The 14,931-nt window shown below is 34.0% G+C and overlaps 1 protein-coding gene across 1 annotated transcript in view; it reads right to left on the minus strand.

Moving 5' to 3' along the window:
• AP3B1 (adaptor related protein complex 3 subunit beta 1) overlaps positions 1–14,931 on the minus strand; it is a 260,264-nt gene that overhangs the window by 26,032 nt on the left and 219,301 nt on the right. The window contains exons 24-25 of the mRNA XM_044916930.1: positions 9,477–9,708; positions 4,920–5,004 (exon numbers count right to left, since the gene is read on the minus strand). Of these exons, the coding sequence (XP_044772865.1) occupies positions 4,920–5,004; positions 9,477–9,708 (317 nt within the window). The remainder of the gene's footprint in view (positions 1–4,919; positions 5,005–9,476; positions 9,709–14,931) is intronic.

Genomic DNA, 14,931 nt, shown 5'->3' on the forward strand with positions numbered 1-14,931 from the left:
GTCATTTGGGGTTATTACAGCTCATATTCCCATTATTTTAGAGGGTAGCTTTAATATTTTAAATCATATTTAAGCTTCTTTTTGCCATCAATCAATCCTTTTGCCAAACATCATCATTCCTTCTCAAACTTGTCCATGTTGGGATTTTGGTTCCGGTTTATTATTAAAATTTATTTTCTACATTTTGTGTGAATGATTATTTTACACATTGACAGGTTTTACAGGCAGAATTCTTTGTCCATTACTACTTCTTGGGCTCTGGGTTTTTCTCTGTTTCAGATTAAACAAAGGTTTTTACTACAGCATATATTTGAGTAATCCTTTCAAAGAAAGGGTCTGTGGGTGGTAAACTGACAGAATCTGCTTGTCTGAAAAATGCCTATTTGGTTTCCTTAAAATTTTAAAGGTCATGTTCTTGGCCTTCTAACCACCAGAAATGATGACAATATTGATGAGAAATCAAATTCCCTTCACAATCTTGTTCTTTTTCAGGTAAGTTGCTTTTTTTTTTTTCCATTCTGAAAGATACTACCGTGGTTTGCTCCTTATCAAAAATTTCATCAGAATATGGTCTTTCTGACTGTTGATCACATTCATCCTGCTTGACCTTGATGGGTCTTTTCAATCTGAAGGCTTGTGCATTTCTTTTGTTTGGGAAAATTTTTCTTCTATATTTTATGCATTATTTCTTCCCTCTATTATTTTCTTTCCTTCTAGATTTATTAGACAAATCAATTCTTTTAACATTTCTTGCATGGTTTCCATGTCTTTTTGCTCTCTATTCCAGTTGATTTCACTGACTCGCTCTTTCAGAACACTGAATTAGTACTCAGCTGTGTGCTTTCTATTATGCATCTAATGAATTTCTTTTGGCACTATGTTTTTAAATTTCCAAGAATATATTTAAAATTTTCTAATTGCTCCTTTTTCAAAACAAGCAGTATGTTCTTGCTTTACAGATGTAGTGTTCTCTTAGATTAGTTTTAATTTTTAAAGCTATCTCTTCTCTTTCTCAAATTGTCTAATCCCTTCATGGTGAGTCTTTATAATGACCTTGAGCCTTCCCTTTCAAACTGATGCTTCCCCTCAAAAGTCTGGTTCTTCTAAGCTTAGTGCATTTATATTCATAATGAAGGACTGGTTTAATTAACACACAGAGCAAGTCTGCTATCTATTACCTATATGTTATTTATTAATTTTTTTAAAGAGAAATTTATTTAAAAGATTTTACTTTACTTATTTGAGAGAGAGAGAGACAGAACACAAGTGGGGGGGGGAGGAATAGAGTGAGGGAGAAGCGGGTTCAATGCGGGGCTCAATTCCAGGACCCTGGGATCAGGGCCTGAACGGAAGGCAGACACTTAACCAACTGAGCCACCCAGGTGCCCCTATTAGCTATATGTTAGACAAGTTTCTTACTCTTACTGTGCCTCAGTTTATTCACCTCTAAAATGGGATAGTAACACTTATCTCATGGGACTGTTCTGAGAATTAAATAAATTAACACAACACAAGTGTTTAGAAAAATGCCTAGTACACTGCAATTGTTTGATACATAGTACTACTACTGTGGGTTTCCACTTCTCTGGTGGGCTAACTTATGTTTCCTTGTGGGTGAGATATGACTGGTTACACGGATATGAAGTTGGGAGGCAGACAGGCAATGGCCTTCTCTCTCCAACAACAGGTTTAAGAGTGACTTGCTCTAGTGGTAGAGAACTGAGAATATTACTCTCTTGGATAGAACTGCATTTTATTTCATCTTTGATCATCCTTGCCTCCTTCCCACAAACTCAAACTCTGCTGTTGTTTTAGACCCCCACATCAGCACCAAAAGTCCCTCCAGGAAAGTAGTTCATTTTCCTTACAGTGTAATTTTTAGATCTCTGACTAAATGTGAATGTTGCCTGCTGCTAGGGTAAGGCTGGAGAACTGGGGATTGGAAGTAGTTCTTCGATTTCCCGATGACTGTCTTACTCTAACTTTTCTTTTCACTTGTTCACTTTGTGCTTGGTATTCTGCTAGATTTGTTCTTACCATTGTTTTCTTGGGTGAGTGCTTTGCTCTGTGGTTTTAATTTTCTCTGTTATTGTTTATATGCTCCCATTTGCTTTCTAAATGCCAACAATTCTTCACAATTTCTGGTGAGCTAATGACATTGTTTCATTTTGTTTTTAGTACCCATTCTCTTTTAAAGAATGTGTTTCTGTCTTTTTAGCAGATTTGGGGCAAAAAAGAGGGGTGGATGCTAGTGCTCAGCCCTCTAATTTGATCCAAGACATACTATTTTTCATACCAGTTACCACATTAGTATCTCCATGAGACCTGTTTATGCACTACATCTACATTTAGAGAGATAATTTACGTATATTATACCCATTTTAAATCTCAATAAATTTAATCAAGGACTTAATTTGATGACCATTTAAAATGCAAAGCAAAAAAAAGAGACATTAACACTTATCAAGTATTCATATAACTACATATAATAGTTCTATCTATATATATGTATCATATAACTATAATGATACAGAATTAATCTAGAGACTAAAGTAGAATCATTTTACTCCTGTTTCTTTTCTTTTAATAAATACAAGTGTATCTGAAAGGCTTACAGTCCATGTTCTCAGCATTTCTGAAGGCTTCTTACCAAATATGTTCTTATTACCCATAATTTTACCTATTGATTTGTATAATGTATTTCGAGGAAAAAATTCAATATCAGCCATTCTTGCTTTTTTTCCCTTTTTATTGAGCTACCAAGACTAATACAACACATCACTAAGCAAAAAGTGCTATTTACTATGCAAAAGGCACAGTCAGTGATTGGCATCTAAGACCAATTGATCTACCCATTACTGCTATCTCCCTACCCCCACTAGCACTACTATGAAGCTATTGATTTAAACACTGTCGATCGGTTTCCATTTTCTGATTTTGGGCAGGCCAATTAAGAAAGTGAGTAATTGTGATTACATTGCTTCAGGATCAATTACATTTGATGCAAGACAAAGTGTTCTTTTTGGAACCTACAAAAAAATAATTTTTGATCTAGTATGCTTATGCATTCAATAAAATCTAAAATAATTTATACATTTACAACAGAAAAACATATTAATATAAGTGCTTATAATAGCTAAGGCTATTTTCTATGTAACATAAATTCATCATTTTCCTAAAATTAGTTTAAAAGAAATTGAGAAAAAATTGTTCACATACACTCCTCAATGTAGGACAAAAAAATCAAATACTACCTACATACTTATCCCGAAAGGGACGTAGTTTATTATCAAAGATAAAATGCAAATCTTGTTCAATGGAACTACAGAGGAAATCCCTGTAATGAAAATATATTTAAGAACCCCCACCTCATTATATAGAAATATAGCAGGTTCTTTATATAACTTGATAACAAAAAAGTAATTTTTTTAGTTCTTAATTTTGCCCTAACTTGGTGCATGAGCTTTGTCATTGGGCTCACATTGTTGAAATCACGAAAATGAATATGCCTCTGGTGTTGGAGGCAAATCTATTTAGAGTGATGTTACTCATAGTCTTGTGCTCAGTAATATTGATCTGTGTTGTTTGTCTAATAAAAAAATAATAAACAATTACTAGGCAATGTTGGGAAAAGTAATCAGTTTTTATATATCACTAACATAGCAGACCTCCCAAAACATAAAGGTGATGATCTGCATAAAATCAATGTGTTATGCTACATTGTTTATATTCATCATTGCAGGTTCTCAGCAATAAATGGTACAATATTAGTCCTGAATTACTGGTAAACTGAATAGGTACATGCAAAAGAAAAGTTCACTATATTTAACCCATAAATTTATTTAAAAATGCCTATTGCCTAAACTCAGTGATTTTTATCATAACAAATTCTGTTGTAAGCTAACTAAAATTTAGATAAATAAAATGTTTAAATACTTGCTAGAATAAAAACAAAGCAACTTCAAATCAAAGTAACACATCAGATCCTAGATCAGAAAAATGTAAGAGTTCAAAGATAATTCTTAAAGATGGATGAATATGGCTTTGTATTAATTTGCTAATAATTTCTGGACCTCGTTAGAAATGTATAAAACAGGGCGCCTGGGTGGCTCAGTCGTTAAGCGTCTGCCTTCGGCTCAGGTCATGATCCCAGGGTCCTGGGATCGAGTCTCACATCGGGCTCCCTGCTCGGCAGGAAGCCTGCTTCTCACTCTCCCACTCCCCCTGCTTGTGTTCCTGCTCTCACTATCTCTCTCTCTGTCAAATAAATAAATAAAATCTTAAAAAAAAAAAAAAAAAAAAGAAATGTATAAAACATTACATGAAAATGATAACAATAATAAAATCCAATCCGAGAAAGGTTCTTTTGAACAGTATTCACCCATGAAACCTTTGCCAACTGCATAAATGTTCTCTTTCAAGTTTTATCAGAGGCAGTTTGTAAATTAAAGTAAAAATGGGAAAAATAAAGTAAAAAGGGGGAAAATATGGGTTTTAGGTACTGACAGAATCAATACTTCTCTACTTAAGAGGCTCAAGATAACATAAAGGATATTTGAAAAGATATCTTCGCTGGGCTATTCAATATTACTAAAATTTTTAATTTCTCCTGAATTTTCCTCATGAATTTTTTAAAACTGCAGAGTTAATAATTTAAAAAATCATTCAGCAGTAGCTTCTTACTTTAACTGTGAATTTCAATCATATATGGCTGACTGTAATAGCTAGTTGTGCAACAAATACTAAAAATACATATGCTACAATTTGTACAACTATTCCATTGTAGTCTAATCACTGCCAAAGAAAAGCACATTTGTTTAAATGTTTTGTCTCTCAAAGAGAAAAGCTGTTGAAAGCCTAGCTTTTGATCTGCTATCCTTTACAGGTAATATAAAATACAGGAGAACAATTGAACTCACCACAACTGGAAACTGGCAGTCTGAGTGGAATCACAAAAGTCAATACCCATTGAAACAGTAATGGATCCCTCAGGCTCAAGAGATTCTAGGAAGTAAGACAATTTAGACATGAAAACATGGAGGATGTGAAAAAGAGGTAAACTCAACCCTGAAAACTTATATAATGTTTGTAGTGTGGTTAAAACAGTCAAATTTAATGATGGCTTATAAGAACAATTTCAAACTAAGAATATTAAAGCAAATTATAAAGTAATTTCACTATTCTGCTTGAAGGCTTTCTTTTCCATAACTTAATTCTGCATGTATTTCTATCTGTTTCAGAAATACATCATTTCATGTTTTACGATATTGTCTTTATAGGTACTGAAGGTGAGAAGGAAATAAATGTAATCCTGTTTGGAACAACTATAAAGGACTCTCTGGGTGCTTTTAAGAGATTATGTACTTAAAACTATGGTATATTTATTCTAGATATAAAACATAAATTTTAAACCATGTTCCAGATTTCAAGTGGAAATAAAAATCCAAAATTTAAAAATGCAAATTAAAGCAAAGTTGAAAGAAGAAATCAATTTGTATTCAGAAATTAACCAAGACAACTGGCATTATAGGAACAAAAGTAGTAAGTCTAATTGCATTATTTGAAGAATTATTGGAAGAAAATTTAGTAGCAGATTAGATCATAAGAAAACAAGTAATAAAATGGTATCTTATAGGTTTAGAATTTCCGAAGCTTCATCTGTCAACTAAGCAAGAATGGGAAATAACTATCGATAGACAATACTTGTACTTTTCAGTTGACAAGGATGAAACTCAAGATCAACGTTTTATTCCGCTTATGATTCCAAAGTTTGGCTATACATTAGAATAATGAGGGATCTTAAATATATAGTATAATATATATGTAACACATATAATAAATATAATATTTATACTAATATGTAATATTAGTGCTAAATATTAGTATAAAGTATATATTATATATTTACACAGAAACCATCCACTTTTAATTTCCACCTTGCTCAAAGTCTTCAGTATAACTGCATACTGTATAGCAGCTTTATATTTACCTTTATGTATCTTAATAAGACGTAGTTATATTTTAGCAAGGATACTCTAATCCTGTAGACTATGACTATCAAAGGGCTTATTGGTAAGTATGGTTTGCCATTTAATGCTAACCATGACAGAAATGATGGTACAGATGGGACAAATAATAATTCAATAAGCTTAATATATGAAAAGTATATTTATGTCTCACAGGTTCAATGAAGATCAGGATTGTTAGAGAGTAATTGTTTGATGCTGATTTTAAAATGTTATTGGTTTGCTAGTGGTATGTATGTTGGTTTGCTGATTCCAATTTGAATTTCATTTGTTTATAAACCTAAAATTTATCAGGATGCTCCACGAGTACCAGAAGACTTGCTGCCTAAATCTTTAGCAAACAGGCTTTATTGTAGAGCAAGTAACTGCAATGATATTTTTCTTATATTTCTCCTAAAGCTACACCTTATCAGTTCACAGTTCTGTCAGTCACACTGCTTAGTCATATACTTTAGTGACTCCTTAATGCTTTCTTCTGTGCCACAGATATATTGGGGTTTGGTCTCAATATTATTTGTAGCTGACACATAGGTAGCAAATGCTGTCATCTCCAAAACATGGTGGCATTCATGATTTAGATCTCTCTACATTATGTATCCTTGTATTTCGTTTGACAAAGTGACAGTTTTCAAGACGTCTTGTTGATAGCACTCTTTGACACAGTTTGGTACCATCTTCAGTCTTAAGATAATTAACTGTGAGCTTAGTACCACGCTAATTCTGGAGGACAGCTCATGATCAATGGCATGTTTTATTATATGAATGCTTCAAGAGAAAAGTATCAGCATAAAATTATTTATATAATGGATTTATATTATTTGAAGCCTACTACATTGGGGAAGTTTATGTATTTGGATGCTACCTCTGGATCAATGCTATACACATAAAAGGGTTATACAGAAACGGCTGAAAAACATGGGCTCTATTACACCAGCCATTAATAATGAAAAAGAAATCACACAGGCTTCCATTGACTTTGATATAACAGTTGTCCAGTAACTAATAAAATATTAGCTGAACTCAAAATTGTCAATTATTAACATAAAGTCACTGAATATAGTGCAGAAACCCTAAGGCTTGTGTGTGTGTGTGTGTGTGTGTGTGTGTGTGTGTGTTTTAAATCTCTTATGTACTTGGTCTCTTTGAGAAAAATGGCATGGCACATTATTCCTAATACTCTTGTAACAAATACAGTTTCATGGTAAAGGCAGGAGAAAATCCAAACCAAAGTCATACTATGGACATATTATAGACAAAAAGGAAAACAGGGGTGACAAATAAGAAAGCTGTTGGACTCCTTAACATATGCATATGTGCTTATTAAATAAATGTCTTCCCTCATTTCACAAAAAACATTAAAATATAGTATTTGTTCTTTGTTGTATTCTTAAGATGTTTTTGGAGGACTAATTAAGATATATCATACTCTGTAACACTACTGTAATCTATTGATAAAAGAAACTAGGTGGTGTTACTGCATGGGAAAGAACACTATATCCTGAGGGTATTCAACAGAATACCAACAAAATGAATAAAACATTACAGTCCTAAAAGTTTGCCTAAGAAAAGAAAAGCCTGTGGCTAGTACTGAGGCAATGGTATAGATTCATATTTTATATCTGTGTTAAGGCCATACTATGAAATTTATTATATTTATTTCTTCTATTCTACATAGGCCAACAAAAGGTCAACTCATCAACTCATTATGCCAGCTCAAAGAAATGTTAATACTGTTCTACTGTTTTAACCTTTGGCTAACATTTTCAACCTTCAGACAATTCATTTATCAGCTGCTTGACATTTCTTAAACTAATTTTTTAACTAGGTAAAAAATGCTGGATTTTAAGCATTAAAAAAAAGAACACAAATTGGGATATTCTATAACTCCTAGCCAATATATTGACTTGACAAAGTAATTAAATAAAAATCAGGACACTCTGCATTCATTAAATGGTGTCTTAATTACCAAATTATTTTTAAAAGTGTATTAAAAGTGGGTTCTAGGGGCGCCTGGGTGCCTCAGTCGGTTAAGCGACTGCCTTCGGCTCAGGTCATGATCTTAGGGTCCTGGGATCGAGCCCCGCATCGGGCTCCCTGCTTGGCGGGGAGCCTGCTTCTCCCTCTCCCACTGCCCCTGCTTGTGTTCCCTCTCTCGCTGTCTCTCTCTCTCTGTCAAATAAATAAAATAAATAAAATCTTAAAAAAGAAAAAGTGGTTTCTAAAGTCAAGTCACTTTAACTACTTTGGTTGCTTATAAACAACTACCATATGCATCTGTTAGGAATTGTTTTATTCCTTTGTATAAAAATGTAACACAAAGAGTGACTTCTTTTACTGAATGAATCATGAAAACTATAGGAGAGAATTCAACAATGTCAAAGAGCTCGGGTGAAAATGAAGAAAAATAGAAGAGTTACAATGAAATAATGAGTAAAGAAGGCACCACTGCCTGCTTAAAAGGTTTTGCTCACTTAAAGTGAATAAAAAATAAAAAATATAAAAAGGAACTATTTGGACCTTTCTGATGATAACATTTCAAGGATTCAGTGACAGAAACCTTACATCCATTTTAATTAATATTATTGCCTGAAGCTTCTCCCAACTAAACTCTAGCACCGTTTTCACTTAGACAAACAGAAAAAATAGAGGTAGACATTCTAATTATTACATTAAACTCAAAGTAACACACAATTGTTACACTTAATTTTTGAAAGGTATATTTCTGGTAAAATACTTAAAAAATGGAAGGAGATGACAGTTGATGAGCACAGAGGTCACCTGGAAAGCACATGGTGCATCTAAGTGGCAACCCCCTCTGCATCAGGTGGTGGTGTTGCAGGTGGGAATAAAGGACCAGGACTGTCAGACCTTGTGCTTCATTCCAAAAAAAAAGTGAGATTTCTGGTTTGCTTTTTAATGTAAAAACATCTTGATTTCTAAATGGTAGCAACAGATTAAAAATATTTTAAAATATGATGTGTATAAATATTAGTAATACACTATGGGCAATTTTCTAGTCTATGCCTGGAAAGAAAGACAAACAGAATATCATGCATCCTCTCAGCCTTTGCTCTCTTCACTTTTCAATTTATGGAATGGGAAAGGAAACAGGGAAGGGGAGACAGGATTCAAAAAGGCAGACTACACCCAGGCAGGGAATTAAGTTGGCCAGGAAGAGAAGCAGAGAGAAGGTGATGACAGTAAAATGAGAGGCAATTTTGTTTCTTCAGATGCATCATCCTTTCATCACTACTGGTACATTTTACCATTGCTGGCACCTGATTCACTAAGAACAAAACAGTGCATTCATTTTGTACAATAAATTCAGTTTAAAAAGGGAAAACAAATATAAACTGACTATATTGACAAATAATATGTATTTCACTTTGCTTTTAAAACAAATATATTTAAATATCAGATATAAAGTTTTAAATGAGAATTAATATTTACCTATTGGAGTAAAAACATGCATTTGCATTCCCATAGGAAGTTTTTTCTCCCCTATGTGGATATTTTCTATCTTCTGATCAGTAGTATTATTCAGTGTTATTTGTACAGAGACCATCTTATCACCAAAAATACAAGGCTGTCTTGGAAAGAAATAATGGGCAGCTAGTCCTCTTCCACTCATCCGATGAAGCAACACATGAGTTTTCACTGGTACAAAGACAGGAGTATTGACCTATTGCACATTGGAAAAACAAAGATGAATTAGTGATTATAGTTATTCTCTTAGAAAATATTTAAAAATTACACATTTAACTATCCTATTTTTCCTAAAGTATTATATAAGCCACAGTAACAAATATCATACCCATAAATATTAAGTCAGAAATTATACAAAAATGTAAAGAAAATGCCTTCAAAACAGCATTAACATTTTTCTGTAGTCTGCAACATATATTAAAATATTTTGGTAGTATGTGCCTAATAAGAATAAGCTGTTGTATATTCAATTTTTTTAGAGTTTATAAATTTCATTAGTTTTTTTCCTAGGTACACTACATTTGGGCATCTTGCTAATTTTCTTATTAGTTTTAATAATTTATCAGTTGATTTTCTCAGATTTTTGAACTGTAGGATAGTATCATCTACCAATAACAAACATCTTGCACCTTCATTTCCAATCTCAACTCCTTGAACATTTTTCACCTTGAATTTCTTTCACTGTAAAATGAAGACTATCACCTCCTTTAAGGTGGTTTCTTCCTTTGCTTTAATGATTAAAAAGATCTTCCCTACTTTGAGCTCAGGTAACTATATTTTCTTCTAGAGCTTTCATGGTTGCAATTTTTAATTTGTGTGGAATTGATTTAGATATATTGACCTCTATACTTAATTTTTTTCTCCAAATACTTAACCAATTGTCTGAACATGATTTAATGATTAGCTTTTCCTCAGTGACCTGTAAATGCAAACATTCTCATTATTTAATGTATATGGGAGACATTTTTGGACCTTGATTGAGTTGTTAAACCAGTTCCACATTGTTTTATTTCTTACAACCCTACAATATGATTCAATTGTTTGGCAAAACAAAGTGTCTTGTATCACTCCATCCCCTACCACCCCACCAGTATTTTCTTGGCTAATTATCTCTTTATATCCTTCTGTTGAATTTTAGCCTCTTTTAGTTAAATTCTCTGCTCAATCTTGAGTGGATTCAGAGGGAGCGTATTAAGTGAAGAAACACAGTCCTTTCTAAAATCATGTGATGGCTATCTTTCCATTCAAAGTCAAAGTACTGCATGTGGCTTGACCTGACATGGCACGCTTCAAAAAAAAAAAAAAAAATCAATTTGTAATTAAACAAGCCTAATCAAGATTTTTTCCTAACAAGTGTGCTCTCCCAAACTAGATTTTCTATTATGAGTACATTTTAACCTATTCAACATGTTCATCATACCAATGATACCTGACATTAAAACTTAGTAATATTAGGGCGCCTGGGTGGCTCAGATGGTTAAGCGTCTGCCTTCGGCTCAGGTCATGATCCCAGGGTCCTGGGATCGAGTCCCGCATTGGGCTCTCTGCTCCTTGGGAGCCTGCTTCTCCCTCTGCTTCTCCCTCTGCCTCTCTCTCTCATGAATAAATAAATAAAATCTTTAAAAAAAAAAACAACTTAGTAATATTAGTTATTTAAAATTCATCAACAAAAATCTAAGAGTTAAATATCATATATACAAAATGATAAGCAGTGTCTTCTAAGCATCATTAAAATATAGTATTCCTTCTCCAAAAGCTCAACTTGTAAGAGTGAGCAATTTAAAATTATCATCTTAAAAATGCACAAAAGAGCTTATTTCTAAAACATTACAAATAATTAAGTACATTTTAAATTCTGGCTATCTAAAGTAATGGGGCAACTGGCCTATGCATTCTACTTTGGCCTTTTGAGGATGCTAGCAGTCTAGCACTTTAAGTTTTCAAAGCACTTCCACTTCTAAGCGTAGGTTCTTTTCCATGTATAAAAATTATTTTCAAAACTCATTTGTTTCATTGCTCATGCTAAGTTCTATTTCCTTTACAAATTCTGGAGAGTTTAGTAGCATAACCCAAGACAGCAATCCTTGGCAGGAAACATTCATTTAAAGATATAATGGACATCATAAAAATAAGAAAACTGATACAGAATATGTATGTGTGTGTTTGACTGCCCAAGTATATATACACATATTTATAAATTTATACTCAGCAAAAATCTTAAATTCCCATGTCACTGAGGCTATGATAATCAACCTTAAACACAAGCCTTCAACTGGATAATCATATTTTTCAGTATCTTATGTTTACTCCTTTAATTAGATGATAACATACTGGAGACAGTAATTCTTACTTTATATTCTTCATTGTTCCAGAAACACATTGTCATTAAATCATTAAATACATGCTGATGAAGCCAGTTTTTCCTCTATGAAAACTCATAAAAGTTTGGGCAACACATTATATGAGGAAATAAAGTTGAAAGCTGGAGAGAGGCAAGTGTAGAGTAGTAGAAGAAAAGGAGAACAGAAGCAGGGGTTTGGTTTACAAGCAGCTAGGAATCAGCACTTAAAGATCATATAAGGTGCTTAGAAATATAAGGAGGGTACACCCTAAGTAACATAAGACCAGCAACATGTCTTGGTTGGTTTACTGACTCTCTCTCAGTCTAATCCTGGGACACATAGTGCAAATATCTTTTTCTACCCTGTCTCAAAATTCTGTATCTTTATTATAATTGCTAAAAAGTGTTAATGGATGTGCAAAAGGAATACATAATTTTTTCCACTCATTCTATCCATACTCACTCAAGTTCAAGAAGCATTATCTAGTAAATTCAACATCTGAGAAAGGTCCTCTCTGACAATCCTCAAAGGTTAATAGAGAGGTCTATATTCTCAATAAACAGCCTCATAAATAGCACTTTGTGGTAATAATACATACGTTTTAACTATAGAAAGGGGCTAACTGGAAATGTTGATTTTTTAAACCTGTTTTCTAAGATTATACAGATCATATTAACTTCCTCCACTATCTAGATGAATTACATAGGTGATATTTTGTCCAATAAAACCAGAAAGCTCCATAAATCCTTCAACAATTTTTACATGCAATACAATTAATCCTAATGTGAAAGCACGATTTTAGTTCAATATTTTGTACATCAGATACCTATATTCCAGAAACATGTATGATCTGTGGCTGTTTATATTCTAAGATACTAAACACTGTGAATGGCTTTTCTGACTTTGCATTTTATAAATGTCAGTAATCTTACTAAATGTACAAAATACAAGGTAAAGGTAATAAATTAATTACATAAAGACCTAGATTTGTGTTGTGAAAATAAGGGCTTATTTAAAAAAAAAAAAAAGGTAGATATTTAACAAGTTTGAACAAAACAGATCATCTTAGGTAAGGGTTGGCAAACTACAGCCCACAAGCCAATAATGGCCTGCTGTCTGTTTTATAAAGTTTTACTGGAATACAGCCATACTCATTTACATATTGTTGATGGTTGCTTTTTGGCTCTGCAGCGGTAGAGCTGAGTACTTGCAGGGCTTACCATCTTTACTGGTAGAGTTGAGTACTTGCAGAGCTTACCATATTTACTATCTGGACCCTTTACAGGAAAAGTTTGCTGACTCCTCATCTAGGGGCACACATGTTACATACTTCCTCTTCTCCTTCCCTTCTGTTGTTGTTGGGAAACAAGTCTCCGCAGTCTCCCATGTTTTTGAACATCTTCTCAGCAAAGGTATTAACAACTTGGTTCCTGAAAATCTTTTCAAGGATGTCTGTAGAGCAAACAGCCTTTGGAAACAAGAAAATGCCTCCCTCCAGGGCAAAGCTGGGACAGATTTGCTAAGGGCTCTTTATAAAAGATTGGGATCTTCTCCTGTAGAGGTTCCTCTCTTGTAAAGCAACACACCACACGTGGAGTCATCACGTGGCCTTCATCCTGTCACCCTGTGGGAACTGGGGCTTAGAGAAGAGGCACATGAATGATGTTTCTGGCTACTGCTATTGCTGTAATAAACTGCCCTTTGTCTTTGACACAGTAGTCTCCTGTCTTTCACCAGTATCCATGAAATTATCTTAGGCTAACTTGTTTGCTTGCAAGTAGGGTTAACATCTCCTATCCTTCACAGTTCTTCATACCCATTTTTGGGGGGTCACTCAACAATTCCCAGATGCACTTATTCCAAATAGCTAAAGTAACTTTTAGTAGGATACCATAAACAGATGGGTAGGGCCAACTGCCTGAGGGGTGGACATGAGCTAAAAATCGAGTTTACATTCAAGGGTGCCTTTTTGGAATGTGCAGAGTAGCACCATATGAACTAGTGGCTTTGCTAATGAAAATACTACTTTAAATAGTAGAAACTAGTTTTTTTTTTTTTTTACTTTGCTTTATGAAAGTCCATGCTATGATCTGATTGTTTCTGTGAGTTTCTTAAGTATAATGATGTGTTCTGATAACTGACGATGAGATGTCAAGAAAGTTCTATGACACTGAAGAATAATTACATGTTTCATGATTGCTTTTATCTTGTTCGTGACTAAGTGCTGCTCTTTTGAGGGAGCTTTCCTCAGTATTTTACCCTGTAGGGTTATGTATGGGATTATTTGCTTAACACACCCTACTATCTTCCAGGAACCTTTCCACATTTAGTTCTTGATGGAGCTTGCATGTTCTTATGCCACTTCATGACCTGGTCACAGTTAACTGGTTCTGGAATAGACATCTGGCCCAATGAGTCCCTTTCCCAAGATTTTTGGGTTTGGGACCTGATTAGTCAAACCTATCTCTCTCAAGTGGCTATTTAATGTTTCTGGTCACATTTCCTGCCATATTGTTCTGCAGGAAATAAAGCAAATTTCAAAGAAAAGCACAGATGAGAGACAGAGAGTTCTGCTGGTATCTTTGGTTTTTATACTTCTTGAATCTGACACATTCTTGCCCTTCCTGAAAGCTTGTTTTTTTTGTGAAATACTCCAGCGTTCCTTTTCTAGTACCTTCCTTTTTTTTGTTTGAGCTAGTTCAAATTGGGTTTCTATCTTTTAATTCCTCCAACCAACTACTGCTTGGGATTAGTCAGATTTCAGGATGCTATTTGGGGGAGCAGGGAATAAACTCCTAGTGGAAGAACAGGTTTTCTTATTCCTTTTCCTAAAGCCATAGTAGATATGGAATGGAGAGATCAGAGACTCAGGTATAGCCTCTAATTAGGTTGAACCACATGAATCTACCAATTCAAAACAGTTGAATTAGCAATTCATATGGTTCAACCTAACAGCCTGCTTTGGTTCAAGACTACTTAGTCCTATCTTCCATAGGAAAGAGGTGTCCTTGATGTGGCCATCCTAAGTCACTGGAGTTCTACACTGAGGTCAGAAAGCAAAGCCACTGCTAAAAATA

This window comes from Neomonachus schauinslandi, chromosome 7 (genome assembly GCF_002201575.2).
Source record: "Neomonachus schauinslandi chromosome 7, ASM220157v2, whole genome shotgun sequence".
NCBI classification, from domain to species: Eukaryota; Metazoa; Chordata; class Mammalia; order Carnivora; family Phocidae; genus Neomonachus; species Neomonachus schauinslandi.